General features: G+C 40.7%; 1 protein-coding gene across 1 annotated transcript in view; it reads right to left on the minus strand.

Moving 5' to 3' along the window:
* The window catches only part of LOC119061661 (uncharacterized), a 62,259-nt gene extending 53,906 nt beyond the window's left edge, over positions 1–8,353 (minus strand). Inside the window, exons 1-3 of the mRNA XM_053654963.1 lie at positions 8,191–8,353; positions 4,491–4,602; positions 1,548–1,622 (exon numbers count right to left, since the gene is read on the minus strand). Of these exons, the coding sequence (XP_053510938.1) occupies positions 1,548–1,622; positions 4,491–4,602; positions 8,191–8,312 (309 nt within the window). The 5' untranslated portion in view covers positions 8,313–8,353. The remainder of the gene's footprint in view (positions 1–1,547; positions 1,623–4,490; positions 4,603–8,190) is intronic.
* Between the last annotated feature and the right edge of the window lie 14,030 nt (positions 8,354–22,383).

Below are 22,383 nucleotides of genomic sequence, written 5' to 3' on the forward strand. Positions count from 1 at the left end.
GTATTTTGAAAACTCTAATGAGATCATTAATTTACCTATAATAAAGTCATTCAGAATAACATGTAATTTATTCTCTTCAGCTGGAATTACGTCAGCTCAGCATGAACAAAAGTGCTGATTGACCATAAAATATCATTAATGTTAGAAAGCAGGAAGATAAATTAACTAAACAAATGACTTTTGTTAGGAGGCAAAGACCTTTCAAAACATGGGGTTTGTGGGGTGGCAATGGCTTGGAACCAGTATGGTCCTTACGCATAAGATACCCTGCCCTCTGCTCTTGACTCTGAAAGCTACCCACCATCAGAATCCTGTCTCCACTCCCAGTACTTCTTCGACTCTGGGAAACCTTCTTCGGAATTACAAAGTGCTTGGTAATTTAATGGCACTTGGACTGCCTTGTGTATACTCAAGAAAGCTATATAGTTCATAGTATGCACACGATTCATTAAAATTGAATAAATATAGTGTGTGTTTTTTGAAGATTTTATTTACTTATTTTTAAAGAGAGGGAGAGAAACATCAATGTGTGGTTGCCTCTCATGCACCCCCTACTATGAACCTGGCCTGCAACCCAGCAACCCACGCATGTGCCCTGACTAGGAATTGAACCAGGGACCCTTTGGTTTGTAGGCTAGCACTCAATCCACTGAGCCACACCAGCCAGGGCTGAATAAATATAGTGTTTATTTTTATATCTTTAGGAATATAGTTCTCTACTTAAAGTAGGTTCTGTGAGAAAGATAAATTTAACTTAAATTTGTTCACTGTTAATTTGAGGACTGTCTGAACCCACACAAGAATTTTAGCTCCTAGTAACAAGAACTCACATGGCTATGATATAGGTGGTTTCAAGACAGGGGCCCAAGCACAGAAAACACCACCTCTTAGAAATGTCTGATGCCAAAGATGATGACAACTTGTAATGCAACACTATTTTTTAGGATACTAAATGCTTTATATTTTAAAATGTTTAAAAATCAATACCTCTTTATACTTTATAGCTGGTATACAAAAAATTCTTTAGAGGTTAAAAAAACAACAAATACACATCCAATTTACCTAAGTATATTAAAATTTTAACAGATACAGAGAAGATCTACCTAATCTCTCAGGAACAGAAATCTATATCTACATAATGGGCTGCTGAAGTTCATTCAAAGATTAGTAAATTAAAATTACAGAAAACATTTTAATAGGCTTAAATTTATATTCGAAAATCAATTATTTATCTCAAGTACATACCTCAAATATAACACATAGTTGGAACTCGTTGATTAATATTTCTTTAATCAACATATGAAATAAATAAAAGAAGAGCTTCACTGGATGTATCTATTAAAATATATAAATATTCCAACCATCTTTACTTAATACTATTTTGTTTTCTAAACCCTAACATTAAGGAGTGGAGAATAGAAATACAAGAAAAATAATTTGGCATAATGTTTTTATAGTGTTAACCTGTACTTGCTTAAAATAGTAGAAGAAAAGCATAACTGAATACATTAGAATAATCATATATCAACAAAATTTTATTTATTTACCTCTTGGAGATTTTTTTGCCTTCTTTGCTTAGGTTGAATGAACATCAGTGTTTTCAGCTTTGAGAAATCTTTGCTCTGTGAAAAAAAGTGCACTTACATTAAATGCATCCTGCTTGTCCCCATGGACACGATTTCTTCCAAAAACTGGGACAGGATTTATAGCTTGGGGAACACTGAGTGTTATGTTTATGTAATATTGACTTTTAACTTTACACATTAACTATGTTGAAATTACTCTAAGAAATGAATTCACTTAAAACAATTGAAGTACCAAGTATGGAATGCACTGGTCATATCATGAATAGGCATGTTTGATCGTAACTAAGGCAGCAAGACCATTACAGCGAACTGAGAGTTTGCATGCTGAAAGCTATTTCTCTAGTTGATGAGTATGAGTCACTTCGTGAATGTAGTTCAATCTCATGTCAACCCAGTTGAACGGATATCACATTCACCAGATTCAATGAACCTATAAAAGAGTGTCAACTGTTGTTTACTCTTTATCTAGGGAATTCAATTTCAAAATAGTATTACTGACCAAGGGTGAGGCTATAAGATGAAGTAAAACTCCGTTGAGTTCATCTCCATACAGTATCTTCCTTTAACTTTTTATTCCAGGTCTCAGGCTTTAACATAAAAAAGTATGCCCTCCATCCTATATCTTGATATCAATTTACTTTTCACATCCTATGCTTAATGATGAGAATCCAAATGTTAATCTAAGATACTCCTAAACTTGCTCTGATAAGTTGTTTGACCTCAATAATAATGATAATTATTGAGCATTTAGTATGCATGAGGCACTATTCCAAGTACTTTACATGTATTAATTCATGAAAGCAATTTACCTTGTTTGACTTCCTATATAACAAAGAAACTCTCCTGGTTATTTAAAATGCCTACAAATGATACAGGGATATGCTGGATTTATTCTTCTGGGTTTTAGCAGCTATTTTAAAAAAATGAATGAATGACAGCACTACCATAATTCACCAGAGCAACAGCAGAGATAATGCAACCTATAATCCCAAAGTCAAGGAACATTACTCCACTCTACCGCCTGCCTACATATGAACTGCATGTGCAGTGAGAAGCACATTAACACTTCCGCCATGGCCAGCATTGTTCTAATGGGATCTAGTAATATTCTTCATAAGAGCCCATGAAAAATGAGCTTTTACCCAGTTTAACACTAAAATCTGTTCAAAAGAATGACCATAAAAATTATAATAGGTACAATTAATACATAACAATTTCATGGTACCAAATTTTTTAACAACAGAGGAAAGGGAATTGTTTTATTTAATGTCAATATCTTCCCCAAATATATAAAGGAATTTAACTCTGTTAAGCATAACAAACTTTTAATTTTCAGAGTTAAATTTTACTTTGTGACAGAATATCTATGAATAATCTTGTTATTTTTAATATTAAATATACTAAAACTTCAAACTAATGTACAAGACGCATATCATTATGAAAAGAGCCAACACATTCATAGGCATGTGAAGAATGGAGGGAAATCCACCAAAATGTTACAACTGATCATCTGTCATCTCGGAGATGGAATTTTTAGTCATTTTAATTTTTTTCTTTATAACCTTTATATAATTTCCAAATTTCCTACACTTAACCTGTATTACTGTTATTTTATTTCAAATTTTTAAGATAGATACAAGTATTTTTATGATTATGAGATCAACATATTTACACTTAAGTGAAAATCTATTGAAGTCTACAAACTAATCACTGTTCTATTTTAAGGCAGTCTAGATCTCCACCTTTGTCTTTCCTCATGTGTATGTATGTAGATACATGTACAAACATGTGTGTACACACATACACAAAACATGTGTGTGCATGTATATACACGTGTGCACACGCTTAGAAACATATAATTTTACAAAAACAAAATTACACTATTCTGTTTTGTAACCTGATTTTTCTTCAATCATATACTACTCACTTCCACTTGTACACCATCATTTTCAATAGGTGCACCACACTTGACCACATATTTCACAACACACAATTAGCCCAGCTAGCCCTCAGTGCCCAGTTAGATCTCCCTCCCCCAAGAAGCCTTCGCTGTCTCCCCAATTCTGCACTGAGCTCCCCTCATCTGTGCTTCAGCCACAGTCTACACCCTCCGTGCTGCACTCAGCAAAGGTATGCCCACTGTCTTCTTCCCTGGGCACTAAGCTACATGAGGGCAGGGAACCAACTACATCTGACCAATTGTTATAACCCTGTACCGACTCCCATGCTCAGCAGAGATAGCAGCAAATAAGTAGTTGTTGAAATAGAAATCATTCCCTTTCTTTAAATTATAAACAAGATGATAAACATTCTTGCACATGCAGATGTGTGCAGTTATCCAATCATTCTCATGGAGTACATTTTTAAAACTAGTATCACAGAGACAAAGATATGAGCATTTTGAATTTTAATATTTATTGTCACCTTGCTCTCCAAAATCCCTGTAGAAATTTACAATCTCACCATCGACAGATGAATGAAAGTGTCCATATTCTCATATTCTTGAAACACTGAGTGTTATCACCCTTTCTTTAAGAAAAAAATGCATTTATTTATTTACTTACTTAATTTTAGAGTGAAGGAAAGGGAGGGAGAAAGAGGCAGAGAGAAACACTGATGTGAGATAGAACATCGGTCGGTTGCCTCTTTTACGAACCCTGACCTGGGACCAAACACACAACCCAGGCATGTGCCCTGACTGAGAATCAAACTGGTGACATTTTGCTTTGCAGGATAACGCCCAACTAACTGAGCCACACCGGTCAGGGCCATCACCCTATTTTTAAACCTTTTCCCAAGATGATATTATTATTACTCATCACTGTATAATTTAAAAAGATATTACACATTTTATAATCTTAAAACTAGATAGCTACTAATTAAGATGAAGACAAAAATACTAACCAAGTTATATTTTGAAAAATTGCTCATGTTGAATAATAGTTCATTAGCTGAATGATTCTTTATGCTTAAGTAAAATTGTGCCCATTCTTCTGCTCGACTCTTTTCAATGTACCTGAAGGAGAAGTGACAGCAACTTTTAGAAATATAAAAGTACTTGTTAAAAATTTGCAACAAACAAGCTAACATGGAAGTTGATCAACTGGAGTAGAACATACACAGGTTAACATGCAAGTTAGTAGCCAGAGGAAACCTAAGGTGTGGATTCAAAAGCAAGGTGAAACTTGCAACTTACTATAGATGTGGTTATATTTTGCTCTGAAAAATGAAATTGGAAAATGTTTTTGTCTTAATGCCCTAGAATGGCATCTCCCAACGCCTATTATCACTGTCCACAGGACTGCCTACTGGTACTCCAAACTAAGGGTAAAAATAGCACTAGTTTTCTTCTTCTCCCTGCTGAACGCTTAGTTAATTTTGGATCCAGGACAGGATGCTCCATCTGAACGTTACTGTCCAGTATATACACACATCACACAGCAGGACAAACAGCTGTGCTGTGCGTGTAAAATTCCCACTGAATTTTCAAAGACTTAGTATGAAAATAGAATGTAAAATATCACAGCAATAATTTTATAAAGATTACTTGCTAAAATAATATTTTGGAGATATTGGGTTGAAAATATTAAGCATAATTTTACCTGTTTCTCCCCACCTCAACTTTTTTAATGTGGCTTACTAGAAATGTTTGTAATTATCTATGGGGCTCACATTATATTTCTACTGAATAGCGATGGTTTAAACCATTGAGATCAAGAGCTAGATTACAAAGTTAACCATCAGTTGTTACTACCTAAGAATCCTCCAAGGAGGAGCAAAGACATGAGAGGGGAAAGGAGCTAGGGAATCCTGTGAACTGGGTCTGGTCTGCAATCCGAGGAGTCGATGAAGGGGATTTCCAGGCACGGGAGCCAGTGTAGAAGCTGAGCGGGATCATAAATCAAAGAAAAAACTGTTTTAAAAAACAAATTATCCTGAACAAGGGTTCTCACTATGTTATTTCTTGCTCTGTTGCTTTTGCCAGAACCCTCAAACATGCCTCAGAACACTCTAACCATGTCCGAGCTGGAACAAAATAGCAAACTTGAGCTACAGGGTTAAAATGAGAAGGTGTGCCTCTCACAGCCAGGAATGACCAATATGAAAACCAAGTGGATGCTGAACTTGAAGGACAGAAATCAGCTGCCTCACCCACCAGGACATTCCCTTTCCCAAGCCAGCCTTGGAGTTTTGGATGTGGGTGGTGAGTTTTGCTTATATGTCTTTATTTTGGGTGTGTATTTCAAGGATGGCCTCAGGGCCATCTTTAACCTGTAATGAAACCCCAGACTGCCTCAATCCCAGAAGTTGCCGGAACCTCATCTGAATTTGCCACATGCTCTGGAATCTGCCTTGGATGCCAAAATTGTCATCAGAGTCCAATTTTGTATCCATCTCCTTTCCCTGAGCAGATGGCAGCCTGGCCCCAGTTACTTCAACTCCCCTCAAGGTCCTACCCATGGAAACTCCTAAATGCCTCGAGCTCAGCCATGCTCACCTGCTGGGTGACTGAAGCTCATGGTCTGTCTCCAAAACCTTGTTCTACCTTATGCTACGGTAATAAAAGGCAGACCAGTGGTTGCCTGGGGCTGGAATGGGAAGTATTCCAAAGGGGCTGAGGAAACTTTTGGGAGCGATGGATATTTTCAGCATTTTGATTGTGGTTATGTTTTATGGGCATCTACATATATCAACTTATTAAAATGCATACTTTCACTATGTCAGTTATATCTCTGTAGAGTTATTAAAAACAGTACAGGCATACCTCATTTTATTGCTCTTCACTTTATTTCACTTCATAGATGTTGCCTTTTCTTTTTAACTAATTGAAGGCCAGACTCACTACTGCTTTATTGTGATACTGGCTTTATTACAGTAATCTACAATCAAACCTGCAATAGCTCTTGGGTATGCCTGTGTTATGTATCCTTCTCATAACCAGTTTCATCAATCAAGAAACCAATGAACAAATACTTATCACCCACTCTGGCTAACTCCCTCCCTGGTAGGAATAGACTCTTCTTGGCCAAACAGCACTTCAGGGAGGTCATTCTATCATATCCTTGACACAAGTAAATAAAGTACTTTACCAGCCTACTTTCCATATACATACATTTATTGTTTTAATCAGAAGAAACTGTCATCTGATACATGTTCAAAACCAGTGGGTTGCTTGTCTTGCCATAGAAAGAAATATCTCTAGTGAATAAAGAAGAAAACTGGGAAAACTTCACAACACAGCATAGCAGAGTAGTTACCTCAGGTTGAGTTTCACAGAAGCAGAGGCTGGAATGAAGATTCTTGTGTGATTTTAAGGCCCTCAGGTGAAAACCGTAAGGAAGTAAGGTGAGCAGGACAGGGAAAGGGAAGAAGCAAGGCAAAAATGTGGGCCCAGCTACAGTCCACCCTTCTATGGGAGGGAGGTACCCCCATATCAATCATCCTTTAGCCACAGACCACACCTGAGAGTCTTGGGGTGTAACCTCCTGGGCATTTTCTGGCAGGACACCTTCCATTAGGCAAGGGCAATGCTTGAGAGAAGGCACACCTGTGAGCTGTTGGCAGCCTATACTCCTATCACCTGGAGAATGGGGGCACCTGTCTACCTGCAAAACTGTTTCCATTTCGCCACCTGTAAAATGAACCCAATAACAGCAGCTAGTTCATATGCTTGTCCAAACTCAGTAATGTAAAGCACCCAGAATAGCATTGTACATTAAACGGCATACACAGTTAGAATCACACATAGCACATAGTAAATGCTTGATAAATACTGTAAACTTTATTGTTGCTGCTATTATTGTGTTCCCAGAGGTGCCCATGCCAGGTGTATAATCACTCAAGTGCCCTCCAGGTACCCTACACAGTTGGGCACCCGGGAGTGCGAAGTTAGCCTCAGCATCACTTAAGGGTAATCTAAAGACTCCACAGCTAGGTGACGGCCTACAGGTACACACACCCATTTGATACGGCATTTTACATGGCAAGCTCGCAATCAAGCAAAATCAAGCTTTTCTCAACGCCAGCCATTATTATTCTGTGGGAGATCCTCGTAAATGGATTCTTCACCTAGCTCCTGGGAGGAAGACAAAAACTAGAAATAAAGCCTCTCTCTCATCTATGCTGTGTGATAGCAACCACGAAACCAGTCCTCCTCAAGCAAAAGAGAGTTCCCACACAGCTAAAAGCCATACTTGGGGCAACACTGAAAATCGAAGTCCCAGGAGCCAACTCTCTGATGTTTGCATTCTCCAGAGGCAAATAGGGAAAAATGTACGTAGACTTTTCCTCCAGTTGTCTCCTAGTTTTGGAAACCACTTTGACACATTCGCAGCTGTTAAAAAGAGAGGTGACGGGTCAGGGGAGAGCTAGACCCAAGATGAGTTTCACAACCTGAGAGCTAGTTCCCAGGATGAAGGCAGTGATTTTCGTGCCCGAGGAATAAGTGCAAATTCGGGGAGACCTCGCTGGATGGCTGGTTCACCTTGAGTCCAGCCCAAGGAGCCGCACGGTTCGGTTTTTGGAACCAGCACTCCGCGGGCACTCAGTTCCCATGGAAGAGGCAGCCCCGGCCGCTGCGTGTCTGCGCCCGGGTGGCTGTTACCTTTTCATGAGCAGGGTCAGTCCGCACACGTGCGCCAGGATCCCGGCTGCCTTCCGAAACCTTTCCCTCGCCGCCGCCCGGCGTGGCGCGGAGGGGCCCTCGGGGCCTGGGACGTGAGCCATGGGCACTGGAGTCTCGGGGTTCGCGCTCCGGGGAGCCGCGAACTCCGCTCCCTTCAAGGAGACCGCTGAAGGGCGGGGTCCAGGGAGGACGCGCCTCTGGCCCCACCTCTTGGACTTAAAGGTTTTTGTTTTCTAAAGATGAATTTCTGCCCTAGACCCCGCTGCGAGCTCCGTTTCTGGATCTAGAAGGCCCCCCACCCCCACCCCGTCCTGCACAGAGCGCGCAACCCCTCTGGAGCCAAGCTGGGAAAAGGACCGCGGACCCCGCCCTCAATCAAAGTTCTTCACCAAGAAAATGTCATTTGCATCTGGGCCTCCTGGAGAAAACTGAAAGACGGAGAGATAAAAAGCCCTAAGTAGAACTTTAGGGAACTGGGTGCTGAAAGCCAAAAGCTGTACTTTGCAGCTAGGATAAACACGGCTCAAAAGGCCCTGGAAGTTCTTGTATGAGGCTGATTTGTAAGTTACTGAGGTTTGGGGTGGGGAAGCAACAATAGCCCTGTTTACTTTAAATTTCCTGGGAAACGAAGTTAAGTGCACTTTAGTTATTTTTAAGTACTTAGAATGTCATCAAGCGACAGGCCATTCAGTGGACTACTGGTCCTCCACAGTTTTCTCGGGTCCATTCCGTCAGAAAGGCTGCACAATGGAGTTGTGCCGGGAATGCATGGAATCTCGATGGCGATATGCACAGGTGGGAGGAAATACAAATGTAGAAGGAAGTTGCTTTTTTATGCTTTCTTGGAGAGAAAAGGTTGACAGCTGAAAGGTTCATGAAGAGTTAGGTTGTTTTGGAACACCCTCAAGTGTGAAGGGCCCTAGGAGAGAACGGTGAAGCACAGCAGCCTACACTTCTGTGTTTCTCCTTCACTGCTCACGCAAAACACTTCTTCACTTCTGTTCTCCACGTGTATGGAGGGTTTTTCCCCACGCCAAGCAATTCTCTGCAACATCAGAATTTAACTCACTGACACTCACAGAATTTAATTCTGACACTGTCTACCTGAAGTATATCCAAATGGAAGCTCTCCAAACCCCCATGCTATTGGAATTTTAGGGAAGCTTCCTCAGATAGGCATGATCAATTAAGTCCATTTCCAGCCCCTCCCTGCTCTACGGAGAAGTAGGGGGCAGGCCTGAAAATTCCCAGCTTCTGATTGTGGTTTGGTGTTTCTGGTGACCAGGAGCCATCTAGGACTCCACTCAGTCACCTCAATAGAAGAGAAGATGCTTCCAAGTGCTCTTATCTCTTCGGAATTCACAATGGTTTTAGGAGCCCATGTGAGGAACCAGGGGAAGAGACCAACATGTATTTTTTCTATTATCTCACATAGATTCTAGCCTATACCACATAAGATGCATCTGACACACTAAATATTACTTCGCCTTTATTAAGGGACTTCTACAGTGTTTGATTATTCCCAATAGTAAGGAATCAAATATTTAATTTGTAATTTTATATTGTGCCAGGTTAGTCCCTAAACGCATTAGAATCAGTACATCAGGCTAAATTATGTGCGTTTTCCCCCACAGTCTCACCATGGAAATCCATCCATCAGTGGGTCAACTGGTGTTTGACACAGGAGCAAATGTTTTCAATTACTTAATTTTTCCCCTGATAAATATATAAATGTTTAGCCCCAGCTGGTGTAGCTCAATGAATTGAGCACAGGCCTGCAAACCAAAAGATTCAATTCCCAGGCAGGGCATATGCCTGGTTTGCAGGCCAGTCCCCAGCAGGGGGTGCATGAGAGGCAACCATACATTGTATTTCTCTCCCTCTCTCCTTCCCTCCCCACTAAAGATAAATAAATAAAATCTAATATATATATATATATATACATATATATATATGTTTATTCTCTTCTTTTTGCCAGAATGTAATAGAGACTGTTTAAGTGCATATGAAATACATAGTTCCTACAAGTGCTTTGTATTTTATCAACCCTCTGCAAGAAATTAGATTATTAAGAAGTGTGGAGACTATGGTTATGCAAATAACATATATTTTGCAAACACTCTGAGCTTTAGAAATATTTAATATAGAAATTCCTTTCATGCACTATGGCCTTTCATTGATTTTTATTTCAGTATTCTACAAGCCACTCTTCTATACACATATGTGCTATCGCCACCTTTAATGTGAAGTCAACCCATGTTACTGTTTTCCCAAAGCAACTGCGGCCCAGTGATGTACTTAGGAGCCAGTTCAAGTCCTCTCCACAAAACCATATTATTCCCAATTTTCACTGCATTAAAATAACATGAAGATTGAAGTTATTTGTTTTGGTTTTTTTTCATGAAGTAGTATGCAGTGTCCAAGGATACAACAGTGGTTTAGTATTGTAGAAAAGACTTTCAGCTGTTTCCTCAGCTGTAAAATGAGAGAATTAAATTAACTAAACTTCTTTTCTGCTCTATAATTTTATTATGTTTAATATTGTATATTATACAGAATGCCCAGAACAATCAACAGTAACATTTTCTAAAGATCATAAATATAAGAGGAAGGAATCAATGAATAAATATATTACACTAGGCAGCTTGTTTTAATCATACAGCCAAATTCATTTCAAAATATTGAATTTTGTAATTTCACTAATCCTTCAGTTTTTGACAGTTTTACCAGTAATTATCAGGATCTAGAAAATTGACAAATTTGATAAATCTGATATTGATTTATAAATATGTATTTATTGATAAATCTGATAAATACATATTTTTTAAATCTCATGTTGGTACTCCTTTTTATATGGAAACTCATCTAAAAATAGTAAATCTGCCCTGGCTGGTGTGGTTCAGTGGATTGAACACCTGCCTGAGAACCAAAGGGTCAAGAGTTCAATTCCCAGTCGGAGCACATGCCTGGGTTTTAGGCCAGGTCCCCAGTGGGGGCGTGTGGGAGGCAACCAACATTGATGTTTCTCTCCCTCTCTTTCGCCCTCCCTTCCCCTCTCTCTAAAAATAAGAAAATAAAATCTTTATAAAAAAATATAATAGTAAATCTATGAAAGCCACTGTTACTTGTAAAATTCAACTTATTTTTTTTTAAAAAGCCCATACACAATCAAAACATTTCAAAAAATATTGGAGGAGGATTACAGTGATGACTACAAGGATACCCAAATCTTTTAAGATAAGAAGCTATTATAGATAATGATAAAAAGATAAGGTCTATCCAGTTCTGAACATATACTGACTTTCTTGTGCAAAATCAGCTCTAATGAACCAGAGCACGCTCCTAGATTCTACACAGACCTTTCTTGTGGAGCTGTTCCCTGCCTCAGTGATCAGCACCACTTTGTCCACTAGTCCGGTATGGATCTGAGAATCATTCTTGACTCCTCCCCTACTGCCCCCTCAAATTTATTCTTCCTGAGCTACCAGAGTGATTTTTATAAAATGCAAAATTTTGCATACTGCTAAATGTAAAATGCCCTTAAATTTTAAACCCTTAAACTCCTGCTAAAAATCCTTAAGTGGTTCCCCATTGGCCTGAGGATAAACTCCTAACTGCCTCATTAGATTTTAAAGGCCACCCTCCCCCCACTTTCCTCCTTAGCCCAGCCTCCTTTTACCCTCCTCACCTCTCCTGTTATATTCCGCCCTCCCAACGACACTTGTTAAATTACTCTGTTTTCCCCTAGATACTGGACTGTGTCTTTGATGGCTAGGCCTGGAATGCTCTTTGGCCCTTTCTTCCCTGGAGAGTTCCTCCTGCTCCACCAGGTCTCTGATTACATTATTTCCACCCAGGTAATATCCCAGATTCCCCTCCCACAGGCTCTCATAACACCACACTGTAAACCCAACACAGACCTTGTCACGGTATTGTAATTTCCCCACTGCACCACCAGACTAAGCTATTAACCTGTGCCCAAAAGGAAGCTGAAGCAGAAAGAGCCTGAGCTTTCTAGTCAGAGACCTGGTTTCCAAACCTCATTCCCGCATTTCTAAGTTATGTGCACTGCAGCAAGTTACTTAACCTCTCCAGGTCTCAGTTTCCCACCTCTAAGGAAAGACAGTCATGATCAAGATTGATGAGACAAGGTGTGTAAAGCATTTGCATGTCCGCAGGCACTTAGCGGATGCTCAGTAAGTAGTACTTACAAATGGTGACAGTTCCCCAAAATCTCTCTCCTAGAGCGGACACCTTATCACTACCAGATAGAGGTAGATGAAGAAAAATATTATTTTTTCCTAGACCCCAAAAGATCCTCATTAGCTGTATATACTTAAGGTTATTTAGCTGTTTGTCATGACTCAGTTTCTCAGTCTGAACATGATACATGCAATTACTCTCATTACAGGATAGGTATGAAAGTATTGACCAAATACAGCATTTTATTTTTTCTAAGACTTTATTTATTTATTTTTAGAGAAAGGGAAAGGGAAGGAAAAAGAGGGAGAAAATCATCAATGTTTAGTTGCCTCTCATGCACCCCCTATTGGGATCTGGCCTGCAACCCGGGCATGTGCCCTGACTGGGAATTGAACCAGCGACCTTTTGGTTTGCAGAATAATGCCCAACCCACTTAGCCACACCAGTCAAGGCCCACAGAGGATTTTTAGGGCAGTGAAAATACTCTATATGATATAATGATGGATACATGTCATTATATATCTGTCTAAACACATAGAATGTACAACACCGAGAGTGAGCCCTGAGCTAAACTATTGACTTTGGGTGATTATGATGTGTCAATGTAAGGTCATCCTTGATTTTTTTTTAAAAAAGCACCATTGTGGTAAGTTGTATTGATAATGAGGGAAAACAAGGTATATGGGAAATTTCTATCTCCTTCTCAATTTTGTCATAAACCTATAACTGTTCTAAAAATAGTCTTTTAAAAAGCAATCTTTAAACAAAGAATAAGATGCACTTTATACAAAGAAGCATTTAGGAAACCACATGTTCTTGAAAATTACATGTATAGTAGCAGAAATGAAAACTCATTAGAAGGGTTGGAAGAGAAAATTAAGGAAATCATCCACAAAGTAAGAGAAAAAGAGAACAGAATGCTCCCTTCAGCAGTGTATATATTAAAATGGAATGACACAGAGGTCAGCGTGGCCCCTCACAAGGACAACGCGCAAATTCAGGAAGCCTTCTGTATCTGAAGAACGAGGAGGAGGACGAGAAGGGAAAGTAACCAGGGCTGGTGAGGATGAGGGGATGTGGAGGACTTGAACCCCTGTGCACTGCTGGCAGGAATGTAGGATGGCGCAGCCACTGTGAAAGCAATCTGGCAGTTCCTCCAAAACTTAAACATAGAGTTACCACAGGGCTTAGCAATTCTACCTCTGAGTATATACTGAAAAGAATTGAAAGCTGGAATTCAAACAGATATTTTTACATCTGTATTAATAGCAGCTTATTCACAATAGCCAAAAGGTAGAAACAACCAAAATATTTATTGATAGATGAAGGAACAAACAAAATGTTGTATATACATACAGTGGAATATTATTCGGCCTTTAAAAAGGCAGATTCTGACACACACTGCAACATGAATGAAACTGGAAGATATGATGGTAAGCAGAATAGGCTGGTCACAAAAGGACACATACCGTATGATCTCACTTGTATGAAGTGCAGATGTTACCGAACAGGGGTCGGGGGGGTGGCCATATTTGGCCCACAGAGGGATGCCAAAAACTGTTACATAAAACAGGGGCCCTTCCAAAGGGCTATATACTAATACCTACTGGGCTCGTCTGTGTGCTGCCAGAGGAAAAACATCTTTCAATGCCAGAGATTTGTGAAAAGGAAAGAAAAGGTTTATTTAAAGCTGTACAGACTTAAAGTAGTGATCCAATGTCCCCATAAAAATATCAAAGTCCTTTAGGATAGCCACAGACGCCCACAGCACTTCCTTCTCCCCCTGCCCTAATTCGAGGTACCATATCTCAGGAAAAGAAGCACACGTCTGTATTTCAGGCCGCTGGCACCATCAGCTATGTCACCGTCCAGGCAGGATCTTCAATTAATCCAAAGTCATGTGGCACCTTTTCAAGACTTACTGACAAAGAGTTCTTTCACCCTTCTTCCAGGCAAAGTCTCTCCTGCTTCCCAGGCCACGCAGCCAAGGGGAGCACCCCAAAGCCTCATGGGCCTCTTCTGCCAGAACTGCAGGAGTCAGCACTCTGACCAAAAGCCTGTGGCTTTCTTCTTCACCTAGCTGCAGAGGTCCCCATTCTGGCAAAGTGCATGGTTCTCTTTCACCTGAGCAAGAGGGGGTCCTAACTTTGCCCAAACTGCATGGCTCTCTCCTCAATGGCTGCTGTGTCTGCGTTTAAATCCCCATGCCAGTCCTCCTTTGCAGCCCCATTTCTGACTCCTCCTACAATCATTTATACCTGCCAGGATTCTCATACCTTCCCAGCTTTAGTGGGCTGCCATAGTGAGTCTGGGCAGGTGTGGCCTCATAGTGTGGAGCCAATTAACTCCAAGCTCTCACACAGGTGCTGTAACTCAGGGGACCAGCCCCCCCAGTTACACCCTGGGTAGAAGCCACTCCCTTCTCCCCCACTCAAAACTTGGCCACAGCTATTTAACATATCTATGAAACCAGTTAAAGGTTATAGATATGTTAAATGACCATTCCAGAGATTAGCTGAGAAACTGTTGCTATGCAAAACAACTCTCAATGGCCCTGCTCCATTTGTCCCTTCCCCCACCTGACACCTGGGGGGGTTGGGGGTGAGGACATCTTAATATTTCCTGGACACCCTGAGCTCTGGACCCCATTCCAAATTCTTTTCTGGGTCCCCCCTCTTGGCTGCGCCCTGTTACACAGAGAGTAGTCAAACCCACAGAGACAGAAAGCAGCATAGAAGTTTCCAAGGCCTGGAGGTGGGACATAACGGGGAGCTGCTGTTTGGAGGCTAGAGAGCTCCAGTCTCGGATGATGAGGAAGCCCAGAAGTAGACAGTGGTGAGGCCTGCGCAACCCTGTGAGTACACTTCATTCCACTTGCTGTGACCGTACACTGAAATGGTTTAAATGGCAATTCTTCTTTTACGTATATTTTTCCCCAATTTTTTAAACTGGTAATTAATTTAAGCATATAACTTAGAGACAAAGAAGCAAATACAAAAAAAAAAACCCTCTAAGATTTGCAAGTATTTTCTTCTGAAAATGAGAACATGGTGGAGAGAGGAAAGCTATTTAAAACGAGCTTTGTAATGCTCTTAAAATCTTGTGTCTGTAAAACTTTCGTAATACTATGAACAAGTAACAATCAAAATAAGTTCACAATAATTTTAAGTCCCTCAATTTCATAGATAACCAAATCATGGAGAGGGTAGGACCCTTGGCCAAGATAACCCAAAGCAGGAAGCGGCAGGTTAAGGAGTCGAACCAACATGTTCTAAATCGAAGTTCAGTCAGCATGGGCACATTGCACCTGCCAGTAGCATCTTCCCGAATATCCTAAAATAAACTTCTGGGAGTCCTGCCTTAAGCCTTCTTAAATTACTTTTCTTCATGTTTTATTAAATGTCTAATAATACTACAGATTTTTCCATTTCGCCCAGCATTATTTGTTTAAAATGAGCTTTTTTTAATAATCCAAGCACATTTTTGAAGCAACTTCCTTTTCTTCTCTATCTGCATAGTTCAAACTAAACAGGATTTTTGCATCCTGCACTTAATATTGCTCCCTAAATGGTTGGAGAGTCTTCACTGTTGATGAACGAGACACTGCCCTTTATTTCTCATGTGGGGTATCTTGCAAAATCTAAAAACAACCACAGTAACCTTTATGGCAACAAACACATTTCCACTTAAACATTTTCATTTCAACTCAAGTCACAAGCTTAATATTAATTTTAATGTTAACTTTTCCATTAGAAATATGATATCATTATAAAGAGCAGCTGGACTAAGCAATGATATATAATTTACCACGTTCCAGACTTCCAACTAAAACCCCATGTGGACGCCGCTTCCAACAATGCTCCATTAGTTGTCAGTTGAACATGTGCTAATGGGCAGCTACAAAATAATTTTTTAAAGAACTGTAAGGACCTGTCATAAGTATATCCTCCGAGACTGAAAAAGTGCCTTTTCCCAGAATAACGTGCTTGATAACTCATCAGTCTCAAAACTCTACATAAGATTTATTACACATTTAAGGTATCACCCTTTATCACAATAGTGTAGATTACTGTGTATGGTTTCTAATCTTATGACTGTCTCACCCGGTTCATGCGCTGCCTGAGGACAAGGCAGCACAGGACCACACATGTAATAAATGCCCATTGTGCACTTGTAATAATGAAGTAATGAACCAGAGTAGGGAATCATGGAGTGTTAACCCAAAACACTAATCCAAAAGAACATGAGCACCCCTATGTTCACTGCAGCATTATTTACAATCACCAAGATATGGAAACGGCCCAAGTGTCCATCAGTAGATGAGTGGATAAAACAACTATGAGACATTTGCACAATGGAATTCTACTAGGAAATTTAAAAAAAGAGAGAAAATTTTACTCTTTGTGTAAAAAAAGAAAGAAAATTTTACTCTTTTACTCTTTCCTCTGCTAGGAAATTTAAAAAAGAAAGAAAATTTTTACTCATTGTGACAGTATGAATGGACCTGAAGAACATTATGCTCAGTGAAATAAAGCAGAGAAAAACAAATACCATATGATTTCACTCATATGTGGAGTCTAATGAACAAACTGGACTAACAAGGGGAATGGGGACAGACTCATGGATGGAGAGCAGGATATCAGCTAATGTGGGGACGTTAGCGGGTAGAGGAATTGAGCAAAAGGGAAAAAGGACTCATGGGCATGGACAACAGTGTGGTGCTTCTAAAAGTGGGAAAGGGTGGCTAAGGGGACTAAATGGTGATGGAAAAAATACAATAGAAATAATAAAAAAGAAAATACTATTGAATATTCAAGTGTACACTATGTCAGACACTTCATGCACATTTGCTCACAGCAGTCCCACTAGACAGATAAGGAGCAAGGAGGTTAAGTGATGTACCCAAGGTCACACGGCTGGTCAGTGTTAACACCAGGATTCTAAAAGAGGTGACTGGAGATCAGAGCTTGTGCTTTGATGAAGCCCAGAGATAAATGTTAACTGATTTACATGTGATTGCACGGCTGGCTGCTGAAAGGGTCAGGCCTAAATTCACATTGGCTGATTTCCCAGGGCAGTAGCTCATTGTCAGACCCATTAGTGCATATTTTAAGTTAAAAAATGAGTTTCTGTCTGATGATGCTCTTGACAGTAATTCCTCACTTTTTATATAGTGAAATTTGAAAGGAGTGTACATGTAAATTAATTCTACAAAATTGTCTCTCTAAAACATCTTTAGAATTTAAAAAATCAGCTTTGAATCTCTCATTTCTTAAATAAAATAACAGAGGCTCAAGATGAAGAGACTAATGCAAGACTGCCACAGCCTGGAAAAACCAGGGAGCTGAGACCTGGTCACCTGCCTCCTGGGGCAGGGCTGTCCTCTAACCAACACCCAAGTTCCTTGGGTTAAAAGAGGTCTCTGTCTCCCATGTTTTATAGACCCGTATTCCAGATATATCCTTCTGGAACTTTCTTTTTCTACAATCACTTTCATTTGTGTTTACAAATACTCCCAGTCTCTGATTTATTCAGTCCTTACCCATTACTCTCTACACCAGATCCTCACATTAGCTAGTCACCAGTCGCAACTTGCTCAGTAGAGAGCTCTGGCCCCTGCCCCCATTGTGGAAGTAACAGTGCTGAAGTTTTCCTCTTCCACCGGGAAAGGCCAGAGACTGCCATGGCCTCCATCATGCCTGCCATGGCAGCAGCCATGGCAGCTCCAATGCCAAGTCCAATCTTACAGACCCACGGAGGCTCTGTGCAGCATGGCAAATGGATTTCCCATCAGCTGCCCAAAAAAGTCAAGTGACACAATGAAAATGGGACAGACTTTGACCGATGAGAGTCATAAGGCAGGAAGAAACCAATGGATGAATCCATTCCATTATCTTTCTTCCCTACAGTGAACTGCTTTAAGGTACAGGGGTTCCAAACAGCCTATCTGGAGACATCCTGGGTGATGAAAATGCCAGCTGTGTCTTCTTCTGAAGCTGTGGCCAGTGCAATAAGGTTGCACCCTCTCTCTTCCTCACACTCCTTCCTCCCTTATTCTTGCTGTCCTAGAATTGCATTCCCCAATAAAACATTTGCATGAATGCTTTGTCTTAGGCTGTTTTCCACCCAGCTCATATGACAAAAGATTAAATTTTGGAGGAATAAGTCTCTTATCAATCAAAAATATTGTTTCACAAACTCGGCTGGCAATTGTCCTTTCCCTTTGAAAGTTAGATGTTAGCTCCCCTCTTTGATAATGTAGAAGGGAAAAGGTTTAATTTATGGAATAAAGACTCAGGAAAACAGCTGGACGACCTTGGAACTGAGAAACACCAGCCCAAATGTACTAACCATAGTTTTTATTTTCTATACATTGTGATTCTTGGACATATTGGAGGCCTTGCACACTCAGGAGTAACTGCCCCTCCCAGGGGTAGCTAATTCCTAGAGATAGCAAACAACTTGCCCATGAGCATGCCTTTATATGCAAGCCAACCAGTTGAATGCCCATGCCCACAACCGCCTTCTTTATCAAACTCTCATACACGGAGCCAATATTCTTATTGCCCTAGGTCACTCCGGAGTCAGGTACTGCATAAGCAGGGACCATCTGTATAGTCCAGAGCCTGCATAAATTATTCAAACCAGCCAATTCTAAAGTGTTTAACACGCCCTACCTTACCTTTCCTAAAGAGACCACACTTCCCCCTCCTCCCGCCACCTGACCTACCGTGGTGCTTCTGTGCAGGGTCCTGTCTGGAATACGGTGCCTCCTAGCTTTAGAGATTTGTGAGTATAAACTTTTTCCTTCATGAACTTTTCTACGTTTGCATGTTTTCCCACACCTGATTAAAACAATCCCAGGTACATTTTTCAAGACACCTTCCGAACAGCACCCTTCCTCAGAGCTGGCTTTCAGTTCTCCAGTGCTCTGCCTCTTGGTTTCTAAGTTTTAAATATTTCAACCTCTCCGTTTCCTCAGTCCTAGGGGATAGTAGGTTCTACATCCAGAGTTCTTTCACTTTTTCAAGTAAAAACTCTTTCTACCTAGTCAATAACACTTTATCTTAAATTCTCTCTGTTATACTAACTATTGTGTTTTCTGCCTCTTGACTAGACCCTGATGAATACACCATTTTATGGTCAATCCTGGCACTTGGGTTTGCATCACAGTTTAATAATTTATCAATAGCTCATGAGATATTGCCAAGGTAAGGGGGAGGTGTGTGCACAATAAACCCAGCCAGTAAAAATTCTGGGAAACCAAAGAGATTCAGATCAACTTACAAGGTGTCATTCTCAAGAAAATAATGCAAAATTTCTCACACTTTCCAACTCCTCATCTTCTGCAGCAACAACACTTAAAATCTTCACCTTTTATTACTGTACTGGAGACATAGCCAAGTATCTGTTGTCAATAAATGTCATGATACATACCTCATCTTATGAAAATCAAGAAGGTTTCGAAGCATGTGTCTGTGTCAGTTTGGGTCTCTAACAAAATACCACAAACTGGGTGGCTTACTGCCCACAGTTCTGGAGGCTAGACGTCTGCAATCAGGGTGCCAGCCTGGTGGGGTTCTGGTGAGAGCCCTGTCCTTGGTTGCAGACTGCTGACTTCTCTTGTATCTTGACAGAAAGAAAAGAGAGTGAGCTCGCCCTTTAGCCTCTTCTATGAGGACACTAATCCCATCATGAGGGCCCCACCTCCTAACACTATTCCCTTGGGGGTTAGGCTTCACCGTGTGAACTTTCAAAGGATGTAAATATTCAGTCCAAAACAACATATACAAGAGAGAATAAGATCTTGCCCTGTGAAAGACTTTTCAATGACATCCTTATCTTCCTAGCACATAAAAATCACTCACTTATGCCAGCTATTGCTGTAATGATGGGCAGTGGGACATACTCTGGAGTAGGTGGTAAAATACTTGCATTCCAATGTAGCTATAGGACTTCATACTAAATTGGTGACCTTGGAAAAAGCATTAATGTCTCTCAGCCTGTTTCTTTATCGGTCAAATGGGATTGTTAATAGTCCTTATTCTCCCTGCCTTACAGGATTACTCAATTCACTAAATATATGTAGATCAACTATAGGGAAGACCTTGTGGCGGGTACTCCAGGATACATATAAAGATATATTAACATGGTCCCTGCCCCCAAGGAGTTTGTCATCCCGCGTTTTTCTACACATTCAACAAATAGTTATGGCGCACCTCCTCTCAGGCACTGTGCTAGGAAATAAGAATACAGAGGTGTCTACAATGCAGTTATTTCCTTCAATGGTCTTACAACCTGTTAGAGGGATTAAAGAGGGGGCACGTGTAACTAGAACAAGAAATGGAGTGTGCAATGAAAGGTTGAAAGTAATCAGTGTGACAGTTAAGAAATAGCAGGCCTACACCTAGCTGAGAGGGTCAGGAGAGGCTGTGGGCTGTGGTGCTGTTTGAACTGACCACAAGCAAAACCCCCAAAATAGAAATCAGAAAGAACGAATGAATACCACATTAGGTAAGCAATGCTTGGAGATCCCTATGGGATAATTATAATAGCAACTGAGAGGGCTGATGAGGATGCACTGGTGAATAAGGCAGGTATGGCCTCTGATTTCAAGGAGACTAGTTGGGAATAGGAGAATATTTTAAAGTTTCCCTTATGGTCTCTGTTTTAATATATACTGTAGCAATAGAAAAGCAGAAGTTTGGACCACAGATACAGAAGACAGACAATAGACATTAAAAAGATGGTTTTGATATTCACAGGCCTCCGAAGGAGGTGGCCTGCCATGCCACACCGTGGAGGCCACGCAGGGAAGCACCAGGTCTGCAAGAGGCAAAGAGAGAGATGGAAGTCATGGGCAGGAGCCTCTGTTGTGGTTTCTGCGGCAAGGAAAGGTGAGGCAGGGTAGGCAGGTCCAGGATTGGCTAGTTTGAATGATTTCAGTGGGCCCTGGGCATTTAGGGGTTGTCCCTCCATGTGTAGTACCTGGCCCCAGGGTGGTTATGACAGGGGGCTGGTGGGAGTGCCTGATAAGGAAGGTGGTGGGGGTATGAGCTCCGGATTGGTGGGTTTGCATTTGAAAGATGCACTCACAGGTGAGTTTCCTAGGTCCAGGAATTAACTAACCCTGGGAGAGAAAGTCCCTCCAGAGTCAGCAAGGCCCCAGATGTCAAAGCATCAGAACACAGAAAGTAAAACTCACAGCTGATACCATCTCCTTAAGAGCAGGGGACTTTATTTAGTTTTATATCCCTGGCACACACCACAGTCCTCTGTGCATCCGAAGGAGGGACTCAGTAAGTGTTGAATGACCAGGTTAATGTATCTTCTCTTTAACTCTTCAACTCCGTAAGATTTGGGTGACTTGAACACATCCTTGTGCATCAGCTCAGTGGCCACTTTCTTAGGGTGGCCCTCTTCTGATTCCTCAGACTGAGTTGGGTAAGCGCCCCTGTGGGACAATGCAACACATCCCCCAACCCCCCTCAGTAAAGGAGGCCTGGCAGCAGCCAGCCTTCAGAGGCTGCCTGGGAGAGATTGTAAATAAGAGTTAAATAAGTGATCCTTTTAAAATTTAAAGATATTATGAAAACCCAAAATGAAAAGTGGTTACTTCTTTTGTGGCAAAGCTACTTTATTTCATAATTAGTATTCTTTCAATTTCAAGAGGCAGAAATTTAACTCAAACTAGCTTAAGAAAAAAAAGAGAATTGATTAATAGTGTGAATGGAACTGTCTTTGGGCATGGATGGTCTAAGGGGTCAAAGGATCATCAGAACTCTCTCCATCTTTATTAGATTCTCACGTCTGTTTCTCTCTGTGCATGATCTCATCTTTTTTTTTCTTTCTTTTTTTAACTGAAAATAGACCATGATTGGGAGCAATGTCCTCAAGCAGCTCCAGCTTACTTTATACTTAAAGGTCTTGACCCAGGAAGGAGAGAAACCTTTTCCCCTCCCCCTAGAA

The sequence above is a fragment of the Artibeus jamaicensis genome, unplaced genomic scaffold (genome assembly GCF_021234435.1).
Source record: "Artibeus jamaicensis isolate MK-2021 breed Jamaican fruit bat unplaced genomic scaffold, CSHL_Jam_final contig_889, whole genome shotgun sequence".
Classification (NCBI taxonomy): domain Eukaryota; kingdom Metazoa; phylum Chordata; class Mammalia; order Chiroptera; family Phyllostomidae; genus Artibeus; species Artibeus jamaicensis.